This window comes from Thermobia domestica, chromosome 8 (assembly GCF_964235325.1).
Source record: "Thermobia domestica chromosome 8, izTheDome1.hap1.1, whole genome shotgun sequence".
In the NCBI taxonomy this organism is placed as follows: Eukaryota; Metazoa; Arthropoda; class Insecta; order Zygentoma; family Lepismatidae; genus Thermobia; species Thermobia domestica.
Genome location: NC_137461.1, coordinates 2,670,601 through 2,693,286, shown reverse-complemented (window position 1 = coordinate 2,693,286; position 22,686 = coordinate 2,670,601). Strand labels below are relative to the sequence as shown.

The following is a 22,686-nucleotide window of genomic DNA, read 5'->3' as shown; positions in this document are numbered from 1 at the left end:
AGAAAAAGTAGCTAAAGTTTGTTGGTTACCTAGTTAGAATCTAAAGGGTGTATTAAAATTATAGTTTCTAGTATTATCATTGTAACACATTATTAAAACCAGTTTAGAATGCTCCAAGAGCATTGCCAGAACGAATTTAAAAAGAATGGAGAAATACAGTGGGAAGGACAACTGTGATTTTACCTACATGTAAAAGTAAACCTTTTTATCCGCACCTTCTACTGTTTCTTGCAAAAATTCGCAAAATATCCTCTCTCTATGACTTGTAGTTCCCGAGATATGGCTCCTTAAATTTCCAGAAATTCGAACTTTTTGGGCCAATACCTGGGGAAGGCCAGTAGCTAGTTGGCCAGTAGCCAGTTGATCAGTGGCCACCGGTTACTATTTGGTATCAAACGGTTCACCATCCTCTTAGGTATTGATCAACACCAGTATGATCTCTCTATAGCTTTTGGTTCCTGAGGTATGGCTCCTTAAATTTCTGGAAATCGACCATTTTTTGGCCAATATCTCGGGAACGGTAAGAGTGACGCGAAAAAATTCATCACTTTCTTATATAGTTTTTAATGCTCTATCGAATGCAGGGTTCAAAATTGAAAAATTCGCAAATAACAGACAGACGGACAGTCAGTCAGACAGACAGACATATAGACATAGAGAATTCAGTAACGAACTTTTAAAGTTCGTTGAAAATAAATAGATTTCGATAATTACGCTTGTAAGAAAACTTGATAGAGTACATTAATTTAAACAAATTATATATGTGCAATGTTTATACACACACCAATGGTGGTTAGTCTTAATTTGATAACATTATTTTTCTTCTAGCTAATAAATAAAAAAAATATCAAAAAAATTAATAATTCAGCCAAAAATGTGCTGAATCATAAATATGTACGAAAAACTGTCAAATGAAAAGATTTCTTCAAACTAAAATCAACTAAAAACATTCAAACTAAAAAACAGTTACAATTCAAATCCTCCAATAAACAAGTGAAGGAAATATTTTAAACAAAATTTTTGCAACTACAAAAAAAAAAAAAATCACATACAAGAAAATCAAACTAAAAGAATTTAGGAGAGGAAAAATGTGAAGCGAGAAGATAACTAAATTTTCAAACTAAAAATGTGATGCGAAAAATTAACAACTAAAACGGTTGTCAAACGATTTTTTTAAAAGGTAAAATTTAAGTAAACAAAAACTGAAACAAAATCATTTCTGAAAGGTAAAATACTTAACTAAAAATAGTCAAACAAAAAATTTTCAAGTTAGACAGAAATGTGAAACGAAAAAAAAAGACATTTTCTGCAATCTAAAACTTTAAATTATATAGGTTAATTGAATGAAAACTGTAATACGAAGAATTTCAAACTAAAATTGTCAAACACATTTTTCCAGCAAATTAAAATTCTTAAGTAAGCAAAAAATAAAAACATTAAACAATCACTTTTAAATACAAAAAAAAAGAAGATTCAACTACAGAAATTTTCTGTAAATGAAAAATTATCAAAAAATTAACCAAAAGTTTCAGGAAAGATATCTAACAAATTAAATGTAACTAATAGTTGTCAAAAAAAAAGTGAAATCTATGAATATAAAAATTCAACTAGATTCGATCTACATCAACTTGATAAGAAATCTTTTATATCAAATAAATAACCACTTTACTGATGCAGGTAAATATATTTAACCTTGTACATTTTTCTAATATAAAATTAACAAGTGGAATACCTGTAAAATTTTTAGTACTGGTAGTTTCCTTCCTAAAATTTTCGATTTTTTAACTGAACATTTTAGTTTGAAATGTTTGTTTCAGAGTAAGTTTACTGTAAAATTTATTAACCACTGTATCATTAGCTGTAAATATTTTTCTAATATTATAAAATTTAATAAGTTATGAAAATTGCTAAAATGTCTGGTTGATAAAAATGTGTTTTTCATTACTAAATTTTCAGATTGAAACTTAGTTTGCTGATACTTTAAGAATTTCTTTGTTCACTAAATTTTCTAAGTTTGAGAATTCTTGTGTTCAATGGAAAATTTTCTTTGAAAAATCCTTTCTTTAAAATGCATTTCATTCATTTCTTTAAAATGCATTTTTAATTGGAAGTTTTTACACTCACTGAGAAAAATCTTTGATTTTTTATTTAAAATTTTTTACTACTGAAAACTTTTCCACTTGGTGAAAACTTTTGATTGGTTCAATATTTTGCAAGTCTAACAAAAAGAACTTTAGCACTTCTCGCTGGTATAATGGCTAGGGCGTCTTCCTTTTGTACATGATCTCGGGTTCGATTTATGATGGGAGAGCACAAAAAGGGCCTTTCCTAGTGAGATACTGAAATCGGCTCTTGATCCAAATTGGCTCGTTATTGACTCAAAATGTTAGTTTCGTCCTAAAACCATCCCAAAAAAGTTCCACCCCTTACCAAATTATCGTGTCATACGTGATCAAACTAATATTTTTCAATTCTGGTGGGGGTGATCCAAATAATTTGAAAGTTTCAAAGATTGTAGACACTATGTAGGTGTGAGAATTTTTTCAAGAAAATCGAAAAAATGTCTTTTGCGTGTTGAAAATTTAAAAAAATGTAGAAAAAAGTTTTTGAGGGGACGCGTCTGTGATTCTTTTGTTAAAAATGTTGTAATACCCTTAACTACAACATATATTTTTTTCAAGATCTGAAAGTGATGCCAACATTATCAAAGAAGTAAAACTGAGAAAATTTATTTTTCGCAATTTTTGACCATTTTAGAATCCTCAATGTCAACACTTTGAATCCAATTTAATATTTAAAAAAAAAACTTTGAAACGCTCCTTATAGCATGTTTTGGGTACCGAACCTCGTTTTGCAATTTTTTTCAAGTGTGTCTGTTATTTATTATCATGTTTCTTTTACAAAAGATCAATTTGAAATCTATTTTATACACAATTGCAGTTATGTTTTTTTCAATTCGCAATTTTGGATAGAATTGAATCTTATACCATCAAGAATCACGAACTTACAGCTTTTTAAATTTTCAAAACGAAAAAAAAAACAAAAAACAAGAAGATACGCACCGAATTTTTTTTTAAAATTAGCACTTACATTTACATAGTATCTACAATCTGTGAAACTTTCAAATTATTTGGATCACCTCTACCAGAATTAAAAAATATTGAAGTTTGAGCATGTATGATACGATAATTCGGTAAGAGGTGGAGTTAGGGGGTCGGGACTTTTTTGGGGGGTGGTTTAGGTGGAAACTAACATTTTGGGTCAATAACGATCCAATTTGGATCAAGGCCAATTTCATTATCTTACTAGCAAAGGTCCTTTACTTTCACAATGATTTAATTTTGTTAATCATATGTTTCCTCTAGTCTAGAGGGCACAATCGTCAAACGTTAAACACAAAAAATTTCTTAAGAATCGGAACAGCTTTGAATAAAAATCTCGCAGCGCTATGCACTAAGCACTTCCATCAACATGGTTGACTAATCTGCTGAGCGATCAAAATTGTTCAAACCATTCACAATCTTTCTAAGTTCTCGTTGATAATAAACTATAGTTGTTTCATTGGATGACTAATCATTGTTATAATCAACTATTCAGAATTTAGCATGATAACGTTTCCCCAATCAGCGTTTAAAAAAATAATATAATTTTATGTTGTCCAAAAAATTAGAAGTAAATTCAGAATCAGGTACAAATAATGCCTCCAAAATCTCGTTTCAAGGGCACACTGACCTAAATGTCGACTTTAAAGTGCTCCCTTTCAAATTTAGATGAGCTTCTCAAAAATACCTTTTAATTGTTCTACAGACATGTGTTTAAATTTCCAAATTTGTTTAAGAAAATATTTTTACCAAAATGTATTACATTGAATTTTTATCTCCAAAAATTGTCAAAAAAAATTATCTATCTCTCCCAAGGACCATAAAATCTCATCTTGGAGGACATAAACCTTCAACTTTTTGAAATGTTGTTAATTTGTTACCCATACAAGGACACAAATAAACTATCAAAATTAACTGGGATACTAAAGGGCCCCTGTCAAAATTTGAAGTGGATACCGTAAGGATCACGCGTTAGCGCATCAACCCCGTATTAGGGAACAAATTTAATTTTTTGAGGCATTAAGTACAGTTTTCATTGAACTTTAGGGTAAAAATAGTATGTTTCCATTATTTTAGAATTTGCCATTATGACCCTAGACCAGATTACCTGTGCCAAAATCAAGAGGTGATGGCATTGGTCCTTTAGAGCAGTGCTATTCAACCGGGGGTACGCGAAGATGTTTCTAGGGGTACGTAATCCTAAAGTAAGCATATTTCGAATATTTATTGAATGATCATAGTTGTAGATTTTTTCTTTCCAATGGACGATTTTCGAGATGACGTCACGCGTGTCTAGTATTTCCAAGTAATCGGTTAACATTTATTGCATACAGTCTCAGATTTTTTTCCACACGCATGAATCCATTTTTACACCTCTGTAAATCATCCCACGGTGTTGAAAACTTGACAAAAAAAGTCATGTAGTGCTAATATAGGAAGTTTAGCAATTTTCCTGACTGTTTTTCAACATTCTAAACAAAATGGTGTTAGTATTATTGAGAAAATCTTGGAGAAAATCAAACGCTATCTACAAAATCTAAGTGCCGAGTTTCTGAAATACTTTCCAGAGATCAAACGAGAAGATAAAACGTAAGATTGGATATAAATCCTTTTCGCGTTTCTGAATTGAATAATTGTATTCTCCCTTTGAAGCTAAAAGAAAGTCTGCTGGAAATGTCTGTTGACAGTTCACTGCAAATTAAATTCGATAACTTTCAATTTGTGACTTTTGGATATATGCTCGAAAAGAGTACAATGAAATTAGTGACAGTGCTATTTCTCAACTTCTTTCATTTCCATCAACATATTTGTGTGAACAGGGTTTCTTTGCATTAACATCAATTAAAACGAAGCACAGAAATTGCTTGAATCCAGAAGCAGCTCTGATTCTTGCACTCTCGAATATTCGACCTACAATCGAGGAGTTGACGTCCCGGGAACAAGCTCAGTCATCTCATTAATAGGTTAGTTCTAAAGTTACTTTTAGTTTTTGAATTTTTAACATTGTCCTCAGTGTGCGAATTATTAGGGAGGATGAGGGCAAAATCCCCCTCAGTAGAACTGAATCTCTCCCATATGTTTTGAAATTTCCCATGTTAATTTTTTCGGATGTGCAAATTATCCCCATGTAAATAGTCTTTTGATTGGCACTGACTGTCCTTTTATTGCGCCTCTATTTGTCCCCCTTTTTTAACCAACAGAACATGTGTAGCCTATTAAGTTTAATAAGTTCATTTCGATTTAATTTCTTTTAAAAAGCTTCAGGGGTACACAATTGGATGGCGAACTGTGTCTGGGCTACGCGAGGAAAAAAGGTTGAATAGCACTCCTTTAGAGGGACCGTGAGCTATGTCAGGACCCGAATGTGTCTCTAGGTGACAGTATACTATATGACAAGAGGCAAGATCTAATCTAATTTCCCGCCTTTAGATCACATGACCGTCAATAACCAATCAGGTACGAGTTTGCCTAATTGTTCTTCTTAAATATACACCTTATTTTGTAGTGATTAATTTTATAAATTCCAGGGTACCCCCTACTCAGGTTTGCCCAGTGGAACCAATTAGGATTTCCTTATGTGTTTAAAGGAAATAGGTATATTTTACTTTGCTTGCCCTTTCCTTGCAAGCGGGAACGAATGTTTGTTTTACAATGGGGTAAAGGTTATTGCCTTCCTGCAATTTCTTACACAATCTTATTTCGCCGAATATTTTAGCATGAATAATTCTTTGTGACCACTTTCTTTGTTAGCGTTAATTTCTTGTAAGTTCTTCAATATGTTGATGATATTTGCCATGCTTCTAGCTCCAATAGAAAGCCCATTTTTACCTATGTTTATTATGACTTTTTCTATAATTTAGAGAAGGAATTATTTCCAAAATTTAGCCTTGTTATCTGTGAAAATCATGTATATATGTCATTACAATAACATGCACAAGGGTAAACTTAATTATTTCGTTAAAAACCACAGTTTTCTTCGAAGTGTGGAGGTTTCTGTCTGAGAGCTTACAAGTGTTCGCATTATTTCCATAAAAATACACAAAACTAGGATTCCAGCACCAACTGCTCGAGGCCAATTCGGAAAATCGTTGAAGATTGTGATTTGCCACACAAAGGCGTATAACATGTCACTGGTCCGAATGACGGAAACAGTGCTGGCTGACTCGTATTTCAGGGATAAACAGTGGAGCGCCCCAGCCATGAAACTGAACGTCATTATAAGGACAATCAAAATTCGAGGAACACCGCACTGCGGAACGCAATAAAATCCGAGGCCAATCGAAAGTCCTGTTGTAAGGACAAAACCAATGGCAGTTAGCGATGTTTGCACAACAGCAAAACTAACGTGTTTTAATGCACGAATAGTGACAAATACTCCTGCTCCGAACAGTGCAGCACCAAGCGATGCCAATACACCGTACAGCTTAAATCTTTCATTATCAGAAAATTCACTCGTATGACCAAACAAAAATGACGGCTCAGCTAGTAACAGAACGCCAGGCAATGAGCAACACATAATCACAATTTTCGTTATTCCACATGGTTCGTGTAAAAATATTCGTTCCAAAATTCCCACAAACATTGGAGAGGTTCCTTGTATTACAGTGACGTCACCGATGGGCATAAGTCGCAGCGCGTAATAAAGAAGTACAAGGGTTGTAGTACCAAGCAGACCACGTAAAGTTAGCACCAACCTCTTGTGTTTCGGGAAAGGGTGAGAACCATTGTAGATTAATATCGGGATGTGAAACCCCATCATTCCTATGAAGCGATACGATGCGATTGTGAAAACATCTATGGACTTCAATAACTTCACGATTGCCCAGTTAATGGAGAAAATGAACCCTGCGAGTAAAGCAAGGTAGATGCCCAAATGAGGAATTCGTAAGCATAACTTGCAGACAAAACACTTTCTCTTTGTACCTACGCTGGGCAATTGTGTAACTTCGTCTGTTGATGGCCGTTGATTTGGCACGGATGATTCCGAAGCTGTATTACTGAATTCTTCACTTATTGTTGTTTCTAGTTGAGCAGAGCGTTGGCTATTGTCCGTTACATCACTATTTTGTATTTCATGTTCATTTCCATGTACTTTCGGCGGTTTCTGAAGCACTTTCCCTGTAAAATTAAAATAAAACTAATTTTAAAAGTAATGGTATTGCGTGTAGTTCTATTTTTTATTTGAACAAGTTGAATTCTGCATAAGATTACCACATTAATATCCAGCGTACACATACAATATGGTTCATTCCCTATTTTTATGTATACAAAATACACGTTTCTGTCACTCTTATAGTTACTAGATTAAATTTACAGGCTATAATTTGTCTAATAAATAATGAATTCATATCATTATTCTGTAAGCTTAAATACATTTTTAAGTAGCTCCTAACAGGTCTACACTAAAAGCTTCAGTGAGATTTCTTTAAGTTTTAGTGTTCTCTATGGATTGATGTAATATGAGAGTCGAACCGATAAGCGAATACATTTATTGGAGTAGAAACCATGTTTACATTCTCATAGATCAATCAGCATTCAATAGTGTACAGTGTGGGAACATTTATCATTCTTTGAAGGCAAAATCGCACGAAATTCTGTATATCGTCATGCTGGAATGTTGGCCTTGAGAAGATCTTTAAGGGTCCTAAAAGTTAGAAATCGTTTGGAGAGAGAGAGGTTCGATTCTCCACTTTGTCAAAATATTCTCAATTGTGTGCAAACTTGTCATCTGTCCATTTTTTTCAGAGATCAAACTTTCTCTCCACTGTCTTTCTAAAAATTAATGGATTCATAAGACTGGTTAATGCGTATTAATAGTTCCTATGACAAGGTTTATCTTTCTTTAAAATGCACGTGTTATCTGCCAGCTAGACAAGTCAAAATGTGATTATTACACTTCATTTGATACAATTTGTTTTTTCTGACAGTTGTTTTCCTCTGTTTTTTCCTTCCTGCGCGTGGTCGTAACAATCAGGCAAGAAGAACTGTTTCTATGGCAACAGCACGTTCAGCCAATTATAGTGGCTCATTTCTCTGCTCTGTAATTGTAAAGATTCCACCCTTTCCGCACGTTGCCAATTTGAATATCAACAAATGCATATTGTTTTAGTCGAATATCAACTTGAATAGTGGACCTGCCGGTTATTGAGAGCACTCCTTTTAGTTCTCTTTTGTGTCATTTAATTTTATAAAACTGAGATTTACTTGCAGTGAATAATTTCTTGTTTCAATACCCGACGCAAAAGCTGGCAACACAGCATTGAGCACCACGTGCTCGCAGCGAGCTGTTAGAAAGGACAAATAGTATCAATTGTACAGCATTTACATTTCTAATATGATTTCTGTCAACTTTGGCTAGCAGCTCTTTCCGTTACGATTATGTGTGGTATTTTTCATACCATATATTAATACACTATTTGAAAACAAACCTTATACTTAGTTTTTGATATATTCTCTGAATTCAGCTAGTATAGTATATAAAAAGCCATTCTTCACAGAGAGGAATGTAAATCAGATTGTTACGAAATTTAAATTAAAATAAATACAACAATTATCATTACGTTTTCCTATCGTAATTACATAAATATATTGGTAAATAATTCATTACACTTGTTATGTAACAGAGTCACTTTGTCAGGCACCATAAAGCCCTCCGATACTTGGATTTTGGAGAGAGCGACAGCACCACTTTCCTTACAGTTTCAAGAATAATACAAAATAAAATAATAGCAGCTCCTGTCCACCGAATCCAGTCCGGAAAATCTTTGAAAAACACTATTTGCCACACAAATGAGAGAAGAGTCTCTGAGATTCTAACAATTGATACAGATCCAGCTTTTTCCATTCTCAACGCCAGGCAATTGAAGGCCCCAGCCAGGAAAGCATTTAATCCTAGACCTTGCGCCAACAGACGCTCCAACATGCAGCTAGGAATGCAGATGATCCCGTTGACACTCACTGTAACAACCGCGGAAATAATTAACCCTAGCACGGATACCGAGAACTGTATCACTTCGAAGCTCAGGCTACTCAATGACCGGATTGTCACGAACATACAGGCGTTACATATGGCGCTACCAACAGCAGCAACTATACCGATTGTTTTTCGAAGGGTATCTGCAGAACTTTTGTCACCACCAAATAAGAACGGTGGCTCTGAAATGAGTACAATGCCAACTACTGTGCCACCGATAATAACAATTTTTGCTACGTTGCATTTCTCATCGAGGAAAATTCTAGCAAGTATCCCAACGAAGATTGGAGTAGTACCAAAGATCACAGCTGTGTCTGTCAATGGGAGAATGTCAAGGGCAATATACAAGGTGAAGATCATGCCAACACCCGAAAAAGCTCTCAATGTTAGTACAATCCTTTTACCTTTCGGGAACACATGTTTTCCGTTATATATCAGCACTGGAATAGTATATACAGTCATGCCAAGAAATCGATAGAATGAAAGGGTGTATACATCAAGGCTATCTATAAATTTCACTAACACAAAGTCCATGGAATAACATAGGCTAGCGACAAACGCCAAAACTAATCCCAAGCGAGGAATACGCAACAGGCAGGAACAGAAATAGCATTTATATCTGTTTCGGAGTCTTTGAGTACCAGTTGCTACTTCAACGTATTTCTTACTCCCACTCAGTTTCTTCACTTCTATACTTTCACCTTCTTTCGATACTTCGACTGATGGATCATGTAACGATTGGTTTTGCATATCCTGAAGACTCTTATCCGATTCCCCTGCAAATTAAAACACAACACTGAGAGAGGATAATGTTCAATGTATTGCATATACCTAAATCTAATAATCATGTGCACGAACTATAAAATGTGAAGACTAGGCCATTTCCTAATTGATATATCAAATCAGAAAACTAATAATCAACCTGTTTTCCTGAATCACGAAAACTATACAAATACAAAATTGAGAAATTATTTGGAAAGGAAATCGAGTTTGGTAGTATGATGTCCCCTTTATTTAATAGTCCCTTACTGTGAAAGTACCAAGGCGTTCCAAAATTAAATTTTAAAGATTTGGTTATCACAAAATAGTAAGTACTGAATACAACTGCATGCTTTGAAAACATTAAGTTGATTCATACAACTTTGTCGCACAAATATCCACAAGGAAATAATACGTTTAGCGCGTATTTTTGTGTGTTGAGCTCTGTGGCAGTAACTGAAAGAAGTTACATCAGTATAAGTTACGATTTTATTTATTTGTCATCAACACAATAGGCATAATCCCAATCATAATGTTGTTTTATTAGTATACTAAATAAATTTACAATAGTTTTCTAAAACATTTAGTTCATATTACATATGTCAATTTCTTTGTGTTATAAGAAGAGCATATTCTTCGGATTGGTGACTTCAATAATACGTTAGTGTTTGCTTTTTTTTTTTTTTTTTTTTTTTTGCAATAGAACAGGCCAGAGTTGTCAACACTAATTTTAAGTGTCGGGACATGAAAATTTAGTGTTTATATGAGATCCGTACAATTAAACTTGTTTTGTACTATTTTATGTATAAAAATCAGATTTAACACGTTTCGCCTTTGTTCAAGTGCAGGAATGCAAGTAACCACTTGTCCACTCGCCTGGGGCAAGAGGTTCAACCGTGCGGGTGAGTTCTTAATATCACTATTATTTATTTCAAAGGTAAGTAAATGACTTCGGTTATATGGGATGTGGGCTGGTAATTTTTTCCTAGGCTAGTAAAATGGTATTAACCCACATCCCACAATAGGAATCATTTACTTACCTTCAGTATGCTCGCCCGCACGGACGAACCACTCGCCCCGGGCAAGTGGGTAAGTGGTTATTTGCATCCCTGAGTGTAGATATTCAGAAGTTGTCTATTAATGTTAGTTAGCTTTCATAAGACTCCAGTTCTCTTGTATGCCAAGTATTTAATAAATTTAAATTGGACTTTTTCCAGTTCTTGTCGGTATTACTGTTATGATGGATAACAGATCATAGCAGCATACTCCAGTTTTGATTGAACATAGGAATAATACATTTTTGTTAGTGAAGTAATATTGCTAAATTCCTTTCCAGCTATAATTATGAGCCCTAACATCTTGAGAGATTCATTAACTATGTTCTCTATATGGTTATTAAATGTCAATTTCGTATCAAATATAACTCCAAGATCTCTGACTGAATTTAATCTATTTAGTAAAGATCTGATTCATTGAATAATTAAACTTTATTTCATTTTTGTTTCTGGTAAACGATAAAATGTTACATTTGTTTATGTTTACATTAAGCTTGTTAGGAGAACATCAATTAGCAATAGTTTCCATGTCACCTTGTAAATTTAGACAGTCATGGATGGTCTTTATCCTACCATATATTTTGAGGTCATCAGCATAAAGCAATTTGTTACTTAATAATATATGATCAGGGAGATAATCAATGAATAAAAGGAACAAAAAAGGACCTAGGTTATAGCCCTGAGGAGTTCCAGAATATGCAAATAATCAGTTGATTTATATTCTTTGTAGATAACAGTTTGTTAACGATTGCTTAAATATGATGAGAATTTGATCGAGAGAGAAGATAAATTATATTCACTTAGCTTTTGCAATAATACTTTGTGATTGCCTCTGTCAAATGCCTGTTCAAAATATATATATTACATCAACCTGACATCCTGCATCTAACGAATATGCTATCACTACAAGCTAGCGGAAAAAAAAGTTATCTAATATCCTACTAGTAATTGTTGTACACAAGAATTAGAATATTAAGTAAGTTTTCTTCTCGTAAGTTGTAGTAATAAAAGTGTAGTTCTTTCTAATGTAACTTTCCTCAACAGCCATCGCTGGTTCCAGTGTTTCTTCCAGACATGCTTTTGGGGGCATTGCCCCCCCTCCGGATATCTGTGTGCCCCCCAGAGAAGACCTAAATAATACCTCTATAATATAATAATAAATAGAAAAGTACCAACAGTGCCTCCCGGAACATTTTTCTGAAAGAACGACTGGCTGGTTCATCTGGTAATCCTTGGCTAAGGCTACCACTATTTTACTCAACGAAGACAATGTTTCGTAGCCTGGCTATACTGACTAGCAAAGTGCAATTATCTCTTTTGTTAATCGAGCCATAGAGAAGTAATGAACAGTTAAAATATCTCGGTCAATAAGACGAGTTTTAAGCGATCCGTGTGTGCAAAGTTATTGGTGATAACAGTAATTTACAAGAGGATTCGCAAGTAGAAGCTCCACTTCCAAATCCATTTCAGATTGTTATGCACTGAACTGGAATATGTAAGACAATTTGAATCAGACTTAAAACTGAAATACAAGTTCATATTTGACAATTACGGTAAAGAATGACTGTAACAATAACATAGAAAATAGGCCTATTATACTTAAATGTTGAACATAATTAATTCTTTCGATCTGAGCCTGAGTAAGACTCAGGATAACTTATTTATGCAAATCCGAATTCAGCTCGGTAATACTGTAGCAATTCCACCAAACAATGGGAATAAATGTTGTGAAAACGAAATGTAAGTTTAAATTTAACGTCCCACGTTATGTCCTTTACGCTAAAGAAGACGAATGAAAGTGAAATTAAGCTTCTTGTGCTCTCCCATTAGAAATCAACCCGGGATCACGCACTGTAACCAATAACCGTGAAAATAAGTGCCTCCTACCGTAAAAAATATACGGTTTACCGTTTTTCTAAAATAATGGTAGGAGACCGTTTTCCTGTCAGATGCTTGTGTCGGGCATGCGCATTGGAGAGAAAAAGCACATGTTCGAAGCGAGGAGTTGATGGCGCGTAGGTTCGGATGTGTTGTGCTTTGTTTTGTTTCTTTCTTTTGTTTGTTTGTTTCTTTGTTTAGTGTGTGGTTTTCTGGTGTGATATATACAAAAGGCTTACCACTGTTGAAGATATCCTGGAAATTCAACATTAAGCAAGGTAATGTATGGGAAAGCACCATGTTAATATTTAAACTTTGTTCGGTGACCAAAAAAAAAAAACCTTTAGTTGGCTATCGTGGCAAGCAGATCGCTCCAAAGTGCAACGATTCGAAACCAAGAAGCTGCTGGATGTATAAAGTCTTATGATAATGTAGCCAACTACGAGTGGTTTGTGAAGCTAGAATTAGAATCACAATGTTGAAATACTCAAAAAAAAAAAAAAAAAAAAAAAAAAAAAGGAAATGTGCTTCGTAGTTTACCGTAACAGCATTACATAAATTGTGTTGTATCAACTGGAATTTTTCATGTTACAGAAACAAAAGTATACTGTCACTCATGTGTGTCCGAAGGAGGGGCAGGGGGTCGCTCCCCTAGCTAGTGAAAACGTATTAAATTTCTTAATACAAATAAAAAATATCAGGGTAATAGTAACCAGGGAGTTGAGTCCCCTAGAAAATTTTCATCGGGCGCCCATACTGTCATTATTTTTTCTGGATAAATAAATTGTTAGATTTGAAAAATATTTCTGTAAATGTTTTTATCTTTAATTTTGTTCTGAGTACCTATAATCTGTTCTGGTGTCTTGTTGATACATTTGAGCGTTTAATAATCTAAATATGCAAAAGTTCGATACTCTAGAAGTTTGGTGACTTTTTTTTTCTTTCTTTTTAGCATTGATGCCACTGTTACATAATTATGCAAACACGTATTTATTCATTTGAGATAGCAGATACTGGATACTGTAGGCAGTGTTGTGAGAAGTCATATGGTTTTACACTTGTTTAGTCGTACTTCTGGTCATTCTAAGCTATGTTGTCGAGTGCCTGCTTGGTTATCTGAATCCGTAATAATGCGACTAATCGAATGAATCGCTGGTTAGAATATTTGAGGTCTATTAGTCTACTGGTACTTATAGCGAAACTACATGCAATAAAGCTAGTCTTAACACTGTAACAGAATATCGATTTATGAATATCTTAAAAGGGCATGGATGTTTGTTCCAACTACATCTTCAAAGCGTGCGAAAACTCAGCTATAAAATTCAAGATTTTTTTTTTTTTTTTTTTTGTATGTAATATCGAATTCTCTTCTGGTGTTTTGTTCAATACATGACAAAATTAGTAATTTTGAAAAGAAAAAGCAATGTATGTTCAAGATGATATCAGAAAAAGGGTTCGATATTACAAACTAAGAATTAATTTCAACTTTTATTCTTATGGATATTATGCACGTCGTAGGTGCAACGCTTCTTTCGTTCACTTTTGTTTTCTTTAGTTAAGTAGTCTTTAACAGCAGTGGAGCAGTGTGCACTCTAGTTGCATCCATCCAGCAAAAATTATTGCTAGCCAGTGTGTATACTGATACAGTTTCCAGCAATTCGATGAAAATTGGGTCAATATATATTGACCAGCAAGAATTCTTACTGGATCTAGCAAGAGGACACAGGTGTATTATTACCGTAAATCTTGTACGGTAATAACACACCTGTGCTTTTTTTTAAAAAAGCGAACCCTAAATATTACGGTAAATTACCGTAAAATATACGGTACCAAATTTGTTTCTAAATACGGTCAATATTATTTTGCTTCTAAATATACAGTCTGCCGTTTTTATGAAAAAACGGTGGTCCGTAAAATTTAGGGTAATCGGATGGCAGCGAGAGTTGACGGTATTCGGTCAGTAAATTTAAGGCGAAATTTTTTACAGTGCGTGCTCCAAAGGCGCACGCGCTAGCCACAGTTACTATTAAGTATCCTACTTATCCTTAAACATAATATTTAAAGATTTATTTGCCAACTATTTCGCATGCCTACATTTTTCTGTTATCTGATATACAGTATATACCTAAAATGCACTAAACTGACAGGAAGCTGTAACATGCTACCTGAAACCAGAAGTGAAAGTGTTAAAGTTCTTCGAATTACAAAACAGAAATAAAACTATAAAATCTACCTTAAGTAGTAGTATAATTAGCTAAAATGAGCCTATATCAGAATAATTTCTGTTTATTATGCAAGAAAATGGTATCATACATTGTAGTTTCAAACTAAAGTTTTCTGCGACTTATCAATATGTACTTAGGTTTTCGTGATGATAACCGATATTTTCTTGAAATAATCGTTTAAATGGTTCTTCTATAAAACTCCCTAATAATTAAAATTTTATCGAAAGTGTATCTATGAATTTAATAAGTTTTTGCGTCTTGTTTCTTTTAAATCACATATTACTTACCATAAAAATATAGGAAAAAACCTGTTACATTCTAAAATTTTTAAAAAGAAAAAAGATAATTATTACGATTCCTATTTGAGGTTAATTTGCAAGGTAAGTCGTTACCCATCATAAGAATTCACTTTTGTATAAAAATTGTAATATCCCGGACATGGTTCTATTTTCAAAAGCAGACGACAGTAACCTTCATCACTGCTGAATTGTATAATAGAAGAGAAACACCAGCATAACTGCTGCCTATGAGCAGCTATAAAAATTCAAAGATAGAATCACAATAACCGATATCAGTTTCAGCTAGCCAACTTCCCTCTCTTAGCTTGCGCTGGAGCTCTGAGGTGCCCTTTCCCAGTTAGCTTGCAGCGGAGTTCTGTTAGAACTTAATTCTTCTCCTAGCTTGCAGCGGAGTTCTGAAAGATTCTTGTTCACAAACCATCCACCTTGAACTGGAGTTTCTTGGTTGGTTTCCTTTCCTGTTTAACTTGCAGCAGAGCTCTGCGAGATTTCGATGTCTCTTTGCTCGGAGCGGATTATTGAGAATCCTACTCCACTTCACTCAGCTTACAGCGGACCATTGTGAAGAATCCTTTCCTTTGCTACCTAGACCTAGAAATACTTACCCGAATTATTAGTGAACTTTGTACTTATTTACTGAAACTGTATTATACTGTTTTATGCACGAAGTTTAATAATAAAACTGGTTCTGGGAGAAAATCGATTCCCGTGTATAATTGCTCTTCCTTCTACCTGCTTTAGCAGAATTTTAAAATTTAAATTCAAAAGACGAATCTGTGCTCAAATTTATTATCGCTTTTTAAATATCTAGTAAGTTCTTAGCAGTTATATGTGCAATAATTAAAGAAAACGTGACTTCTATTATTTATATCCTGTTTGTTATGAAGATGGTTCATTAATAAATAATTTTTGTATTGTATTTCGATTGTATTTTTCAAAAAAAAAAAAATTAAAACCCTACTTGTGACGTGATATAGGTATACGGAAACATTAAAAGAAAATATGAAATAGAAATCTAGAATACGAATAAAAATTAGAGGAGAAATAGAAAACGAAAGCGATTATTTCTAAGTATGTATCTTATATCTGACAGTATCAGCATTATTTTATTTACGTACATACCCACCATCGCTAATGTGCCAGTTTCTTCGGACACACATTCAGTTTCGTTTCACAAACCCTAAGTCCACTATATATTATAGGATAAATCCTAAAAAATCTCTTACGATTTATCCTAGAGTCAAAATCTCAACGTGTATGACATCAGATCGCATATCATTGTCTATGTTCTGAACGATCCTACGAGATTTCTCTTATTTAGAACACGCCGTACTTCAGAAATAAATTTCGTAAGGTTTCGATTTAAAGGATATCATCTGAGGGAGAGAGTGAAAACAAATTTGTTTTATCCCCGTTAGCCGTATTTGGATGAAAGAGCCAAAATACTCGACAAAATGAAGAGTGGGGCAGGGACTGATGAGGTATGTTTTGCTAATTTATCTTCTGATTTTTGTGCTTTTTTGAGAGGTGTGCAATTTAACAATTTAGCACCTGGTAACAATCAGTAGGATGTGCGGTGCAATTACGTATATGGCACAAAAGGGTAAGATTTTCTACGAGATATGCCGTACCATTTTTCCTCAGATAAATCCTAAGATATTTCCTAGGACTTATCTCATAGTGTATAGCAGGCCTAAGTCGATTTTAATCCTTTATCTTTGATTGTCTTCTAAAAATTAAATGGAATCATTAAGTTTTACGTCCCGCGAATATGCCGGCTAGACTAAAGGACACGGTGATGGTGAGAAATGAAGGAAATGGTTGAATGAATAAAGTAGGAGGAAACGGGAGAACCCCGAGAAAACTCATGCACACGGTATTTGTCTACTACAAAGCTCACTTGGTGCGAGCTGGGATCAAACCAAGGACCCCATGCATCAGAGGTGAACGCTCTACTACTGACCCACCGTACACCGATTACCTTATAATGTCGCTATGTATGTAGTACAAAAAGTATTGGCTGTGTACAACTGGCCACAGAAATTCTTGAGGTACAAAGTCCGTGAGTTAGGCAACCCAACTAACGCCAGCTACAAGATTAATTACGCCTGGTAGAGTAGCTAGAACAGCAGCATGAAGTTGCTCCACCTGTTAAAAGAACAAATCTTAAAGTGTGTTTTTGTGCAGGAGTGAGGAGAAACGCTGGCTGACGAAATGACAAAGGGGAGTCTTTGCATACTTGCACTCACAGTACACAGCACAGTACAGCAGAAAAATATACGGACACCAGAGGCGCCGATGAGAAGATAATAATCGGGGAACTTAAATAATCTTATAATTAAATCAAATGAGGGATTATATAAACAAGTTAGCTTACTTCAGATGACTATACATATATGCGTATCAAATAATATACGGATAGATTATGCGGTATGGATTGATCATTCGGGAGGAGAACCCAGCCCCTAATGAAAATTTTGGGAGTCTAAGAAAGCATGAGCTCCTAGGTTCCGGCGTCACTGATTGATACGTAATGTTACTTCGAAAGAAGAACTTATCTAATTCCATTATTCGTTAAATATTTTTTGAAAATGCTAAATAGTGTTATGTAGTAATTTATTTGTAAATATTAAAAATGCAAAATTCGATAACACTTAAATGAGTTGGAGAACTTACTCGTACTAAGCATATTTCTCCTTAAGTTGGAAATATAGCTGAAGGTTCGTGAATTGATTAATATTTGTGAAATTTACACATTGAGACACGAGGAGAAAAGGGGAGAATATAGTGCCAATAAACAACAATTTAAAAATGTACGGAATTAACGGTTAATATCAAATATAGAACCATTAACAGAATTAACTCTGTAACTCGTTTTCTCCATTCATTTTCCTTCCTTTATTTTCAGGATTACATCATCACTGAATTTCTCCACTGGAGATTATCTTTCATTTAGCAGCATCCAACTGGAGCTCAGCCTTGTAAATGAAAGATTTTAAAAAGGGCAAACGGCGAAGACGTGAATCGAACCCGGGCCGCCAGAATAGAAAACTACAACTCTAACCACTGAAGTTTTATTGTACATAACTGCCAAATACATAACTGGCAAACAACTAAATTAGGTCTTGCAGAAAAATTAACCTAGAACATCATGAACAATAAGGTAATTCAACTTAATCAATACACAATAAAAAAGTAATAATAATAATAATAATAATAATAATAATAATAATAATAATAATAGTGCAACTATGCTCTTTCGAAAGTAAAGCGAAGTATTTATTGCAAGACCACTTCTATAAACCGGCTGAAATATTGCCGGTCTAGCTCCGGGGAGTAGAGCTTTCGACGTGTACGTCTCAGAAAGTCAAAATAAGTGCAAGCATCCAACAAGGGCATATAGCGCTGGAAATATGTAAGAGTGCATGCTACAAGAAAGAGCACTGCCTGATGTTTAGTGGGGGGGAAATAAAAGTCAGGAAATAACAAGTGCTGTACTGAGAGCACGGCGAGTAATACGTCCTAAAAATTCCTGTAAGGCATGCCAAATAGGGGGAGCTCCAACGCATTGTGTATAACAATGAGCCAAAGTGTCCTCTTGTTTGCAGTTTTCATATGACGCATCAGGGACGCGTTGAATATCAAATAAGCGCGCGCGGGTAGGAATAAGCTGATGTACAACCTAGAACTAGATGACTTGCATGTACGAAGGTAGTACAGAGGCCGAGATATTAACCCACACTTGCTTCCAAATGACTTGTGGAAAATGATGTACTACGCGCAGCCGAGTCTGAAGATAAGTTAACATTACGAGGGCACAATATAACGAACGTGAGATGTGAAGGTGGGGTTTATGATCATCCCTGAATAGGTCCAATAGCGGATGAAAGTCTGGACATACGCCGGACACTGTGCTGCAAATTGGATAAAGGGGTATTCAAAGGATGCTCATAATTAGGCCAGAAACAACTGATCCAGTTATGAGTGAAAGAAGCTGCAGAAGTGAGCGCAGTGTAGAAATCTAACATGTACAAAGTTTGGCATTTTAAGCGGATATTAACTAATCCTAACACACCAAGGGAACGTGGCAGATAAAGCGCGGTACGAGGAATACGGAAATAAAAACCGCGCCAGATATGCCAAAGACACAAAGATTCGAACCGTTTGGCGTATACCTCCGGTAATGGGTAAACTCGCTTCCGGTACCACAGTTTGGTTACAACAAAAATATTGATAAATTGAATACGGTGTAATAAATGGAGCCGACGAAAACGCTGGGAATAAAACAGACGGCGTACCTGTGTTAAAAGTGGGGACCAAATCTCGTCATACTGCGGGATAGGGTGTGATGTAAAGGGAATGCCTAAGATTGTTAAGAAAGTGACATGCAGCAGACACGGGGTACCAGGAGCGCTCACAAATAACTGAAAGCCATTAAACTGTAACACGTGAGTTTTCCCGTCATTATAATGAAGGCCAGAGCAACGAGAATATCGCTGTAAAACAGGAAAAACTCTCTGGAGAGCAGCAAAATCCACTCCGGTAATGGTCAGATCATCGGCAAACCCAAAGATGTTTTGGCTGCGAAAAAGAGAGGGTCCAGAAGGAGACAACGTTGCCAAACGATTAAGGAGCGGGTCTAAGACTAAAGCGAGTAGCGTGGTGGAGAGGCAGCACCCTTGACGCAAGCCACGGTATAACGAAATAACGGGAGATAAATGGTCATTATTTGAATACGGAAATTCGCTGTAGCATAAAGGTTGGAAATTACTTGACGGAAAGCCAACGGAAAGCCCCACGCTTCAAGAGTTAAGCGAAGGAAACCATGAACCACGCTGCCATAAGCCTTAGCTAGATCTACTGCTAGGGCTCCTGCGGGAACCTGACGAGAATGGAAATATGCGAAAAGATCCCAAAGAGAGCGAAGGGTGTACTGTATGTTATGCGTCTCATGAAGCGCCGCCTGAAAAGAACTGATATATCGTTGAAGGACGTACTCTGGCTGTAAGAACATTCGTGAATAATTTAAGGTCTGCTGGTAATAAGGAAATAGGTCGGTAATCAGTAACCACGCGTGCAGTGGAGGATTTCGGGATGAGCACAGCGATAGCCGTATTATGTGGAAAAATATTCCGCCGACAACAAAGAGTTAAAGATCGATCCACGAGTCGCGCTGAGAAGAGACCAATAACGTCCGTAAAAGGAAATGCTCAAACCATCAGCCCCTAGGGCACTGTGACCCTTAGCACGTCGAAGAACACAAGATATTTCATTCTCTGTAATTGGACGCATCCAATCATGACCGTCACGTGCCGTCAGCTTGTGGGGTATTGCGGACAAAAATTCTGGTGCTGAAGTATGATTCATAGGCTGCGCACTCGCAAATGCGTTATAGTACCGAGTGAATTCCTGTAATATTTTAAGCGAATCTGTAGTAGTAGTGCCATCCGCCAAAAGAAGGTAGTCGATGAACATCGAACGTCGTTGTCGTAACAGGAGGTTCACGTGATACATGGAGGAGGTTTCTTCCGGAAAACAATTATAGAAGTCCTTTGAGAAATAAGCTTGAACAGAGGCGTGAGAGTCAATCTGTCGCATCCGACATCTAAGGTCGTGAATACTGGCGTGGTTAACAAGTGACGGTGGTATCGCCCAAACTTCACAAAGAACATGGTAAAAAAGGTCGTGTAACTGACGGTCCTGTTCACGTGCGAGTTTACCACGCCATTGAAAGAAACTACGTATTTTATGCTTACAATAAAGAAACCACCATGCTCTGACAGTCCGATAATATTGTTGCATTCTACGCCAGTACGCAAAACGCGTGGAGAAAGCTTTCACCACTTCTTCGCGTGACAATACTTCATTATTAATCTTCCAAAAGGAAGGGCCGCGTGCAACAGGAATAAAACAGGGAGCTTAAAGGCTACTTCTATTGCTGCGTGATCTGACATCGGTACGGTTAAAGTTAGGACATGTAGCACTGCAGTAGATAAAGGGGACGTAACATAGGCTCTGTCGAGTCTGCTCTTGGTCGTGGGGCCGCAGAATGTCATATCATGCGTAGAATTAGATCTAATCAGCGCATCTTCTAACTTCAGAGCGCGTACTAGCTCCACTAAAGAATGGCAAGGAGGTGAAGAGGTGAGAGAATCACGAGGATCTATCACCGCATTAAAATCACCTACCAATATACATTGGTTTATACCGGGAGAAAGCAAAGACGGAATGGTTGTGGCATAAAACTCTTCCCTTTCTCGTATCCTGATATAGCCAGAATGACCATATAAACAAATGATACAAATATTTTGAATGTCGCAGCGAATGGCTCTACTATCAGAGGACAACTCACTCGATCATAGGTTAATCCCTTCCTCACTAAAATAGCGACACCAGTAGATGGTTCGCAATTGATAATCGCGTTATAATCACGAAGAAATTCAAAGGAAGGGAAAGTCAGTTCTGTGATACAACAGAAGTCCGGGCGACGCCTCTCAATAAATTGTTTAAGGAGTGCCGTATTTTACCCAGAACTAATCCGATTAATGTTTAGCGATAAAATTTATCGCTGATATACTTACATTCAACAAGAAAAAACAAACATAAAAATAGTTACGTGAGTAATACTGGGCAGTGCCCTTAAAAAAATCGTGTATATAAATGAACAACATATGATACAGGTAACCTGCCAACTGGTAAGCAATAGAACAAAAATGCAATAGAACAAGGTTGCAAAACATTGCATGAATCGTTCATAAACAACAAAAGCACTCTCGTAATATAAGGTTGAACGACACTCACGTCTTCACTCACTGCAATTCCGAATCAGAAATAGAACGTTGTTGTGAGAGCGTGTCACGAGATACTGCATGGTTCGTCCCTTTAAGAACAGAAAGAGATACACTCTGGTCTTTTTTCCTGCTAGATGACCTTGATACTCTTCTTCGTTTTTGTTGCGATGAGTGATCTGGGTCAGCAGACACAACACCTGTAGGTAGTGGAGGAGGAATGAATGTGTCAAGAGCGAAGGGAGGGGAGTCACTTGTGATCGGAAGAACATCTTGAATCGATGAATTACCAGCTGATCGCATACTTTCCAGTAGCATATTTTATGGAAGCAGCAGGGGCGAGGTCGCTATAGAAGCATCCAACACTGGCGTCGATTTTGTCAATAACACTAGAGCAACAGAACGTCGGGGTAACTCTTGAAACTCACACACATCGGCAAAACGATTTACCCCCGAGGTCTGAGGACGGGGTCCAGGGGTGTCTCAGCCAAACGCTCCAAAGGTCCAGGAAAATGAATTGAACGTTGCACTTTCCCTAATTCGGTCATGTGCACAGAAACGGGGGTGGGTTTCACACTCAAATGGCTGGATTTTTTCTTACTCACTT

General features: G+C 36.0%; 1 protein-coding gene across 4 annotated transcripts in view; it reads right to left on the bottom strand.

Moving 5' to 3' along the window:
* Positions 1–22,686, bottom strand: part of LOC145692645 (solute carrier family 35 member G1-like) — a 99,666-nt gene that overhangs the window by 50,541 nt on the left and 26,439 nt on the right. Inside the window, exon 2 of one of the 4 annotated variants that reach the window (XM_081767998.1) lies at positions 7,030–7,220. The exons of 1 other annotated variant lie outside the window; for it this stretch is intronic. In XM_081767998.1, the coding sequence (XP_081624124.1) occupies positions 7,030–7,220 (191 nt within the window). Of the gene's footprint in view, positions 1–5,371; positions 7,221–7,426; positions 9,852–22,686 lie in introns of those variants that run through there. 2 more of the 4 variants (XM_081767995.1, XM_081767996.1) reach the window with 2 other exon arrangements.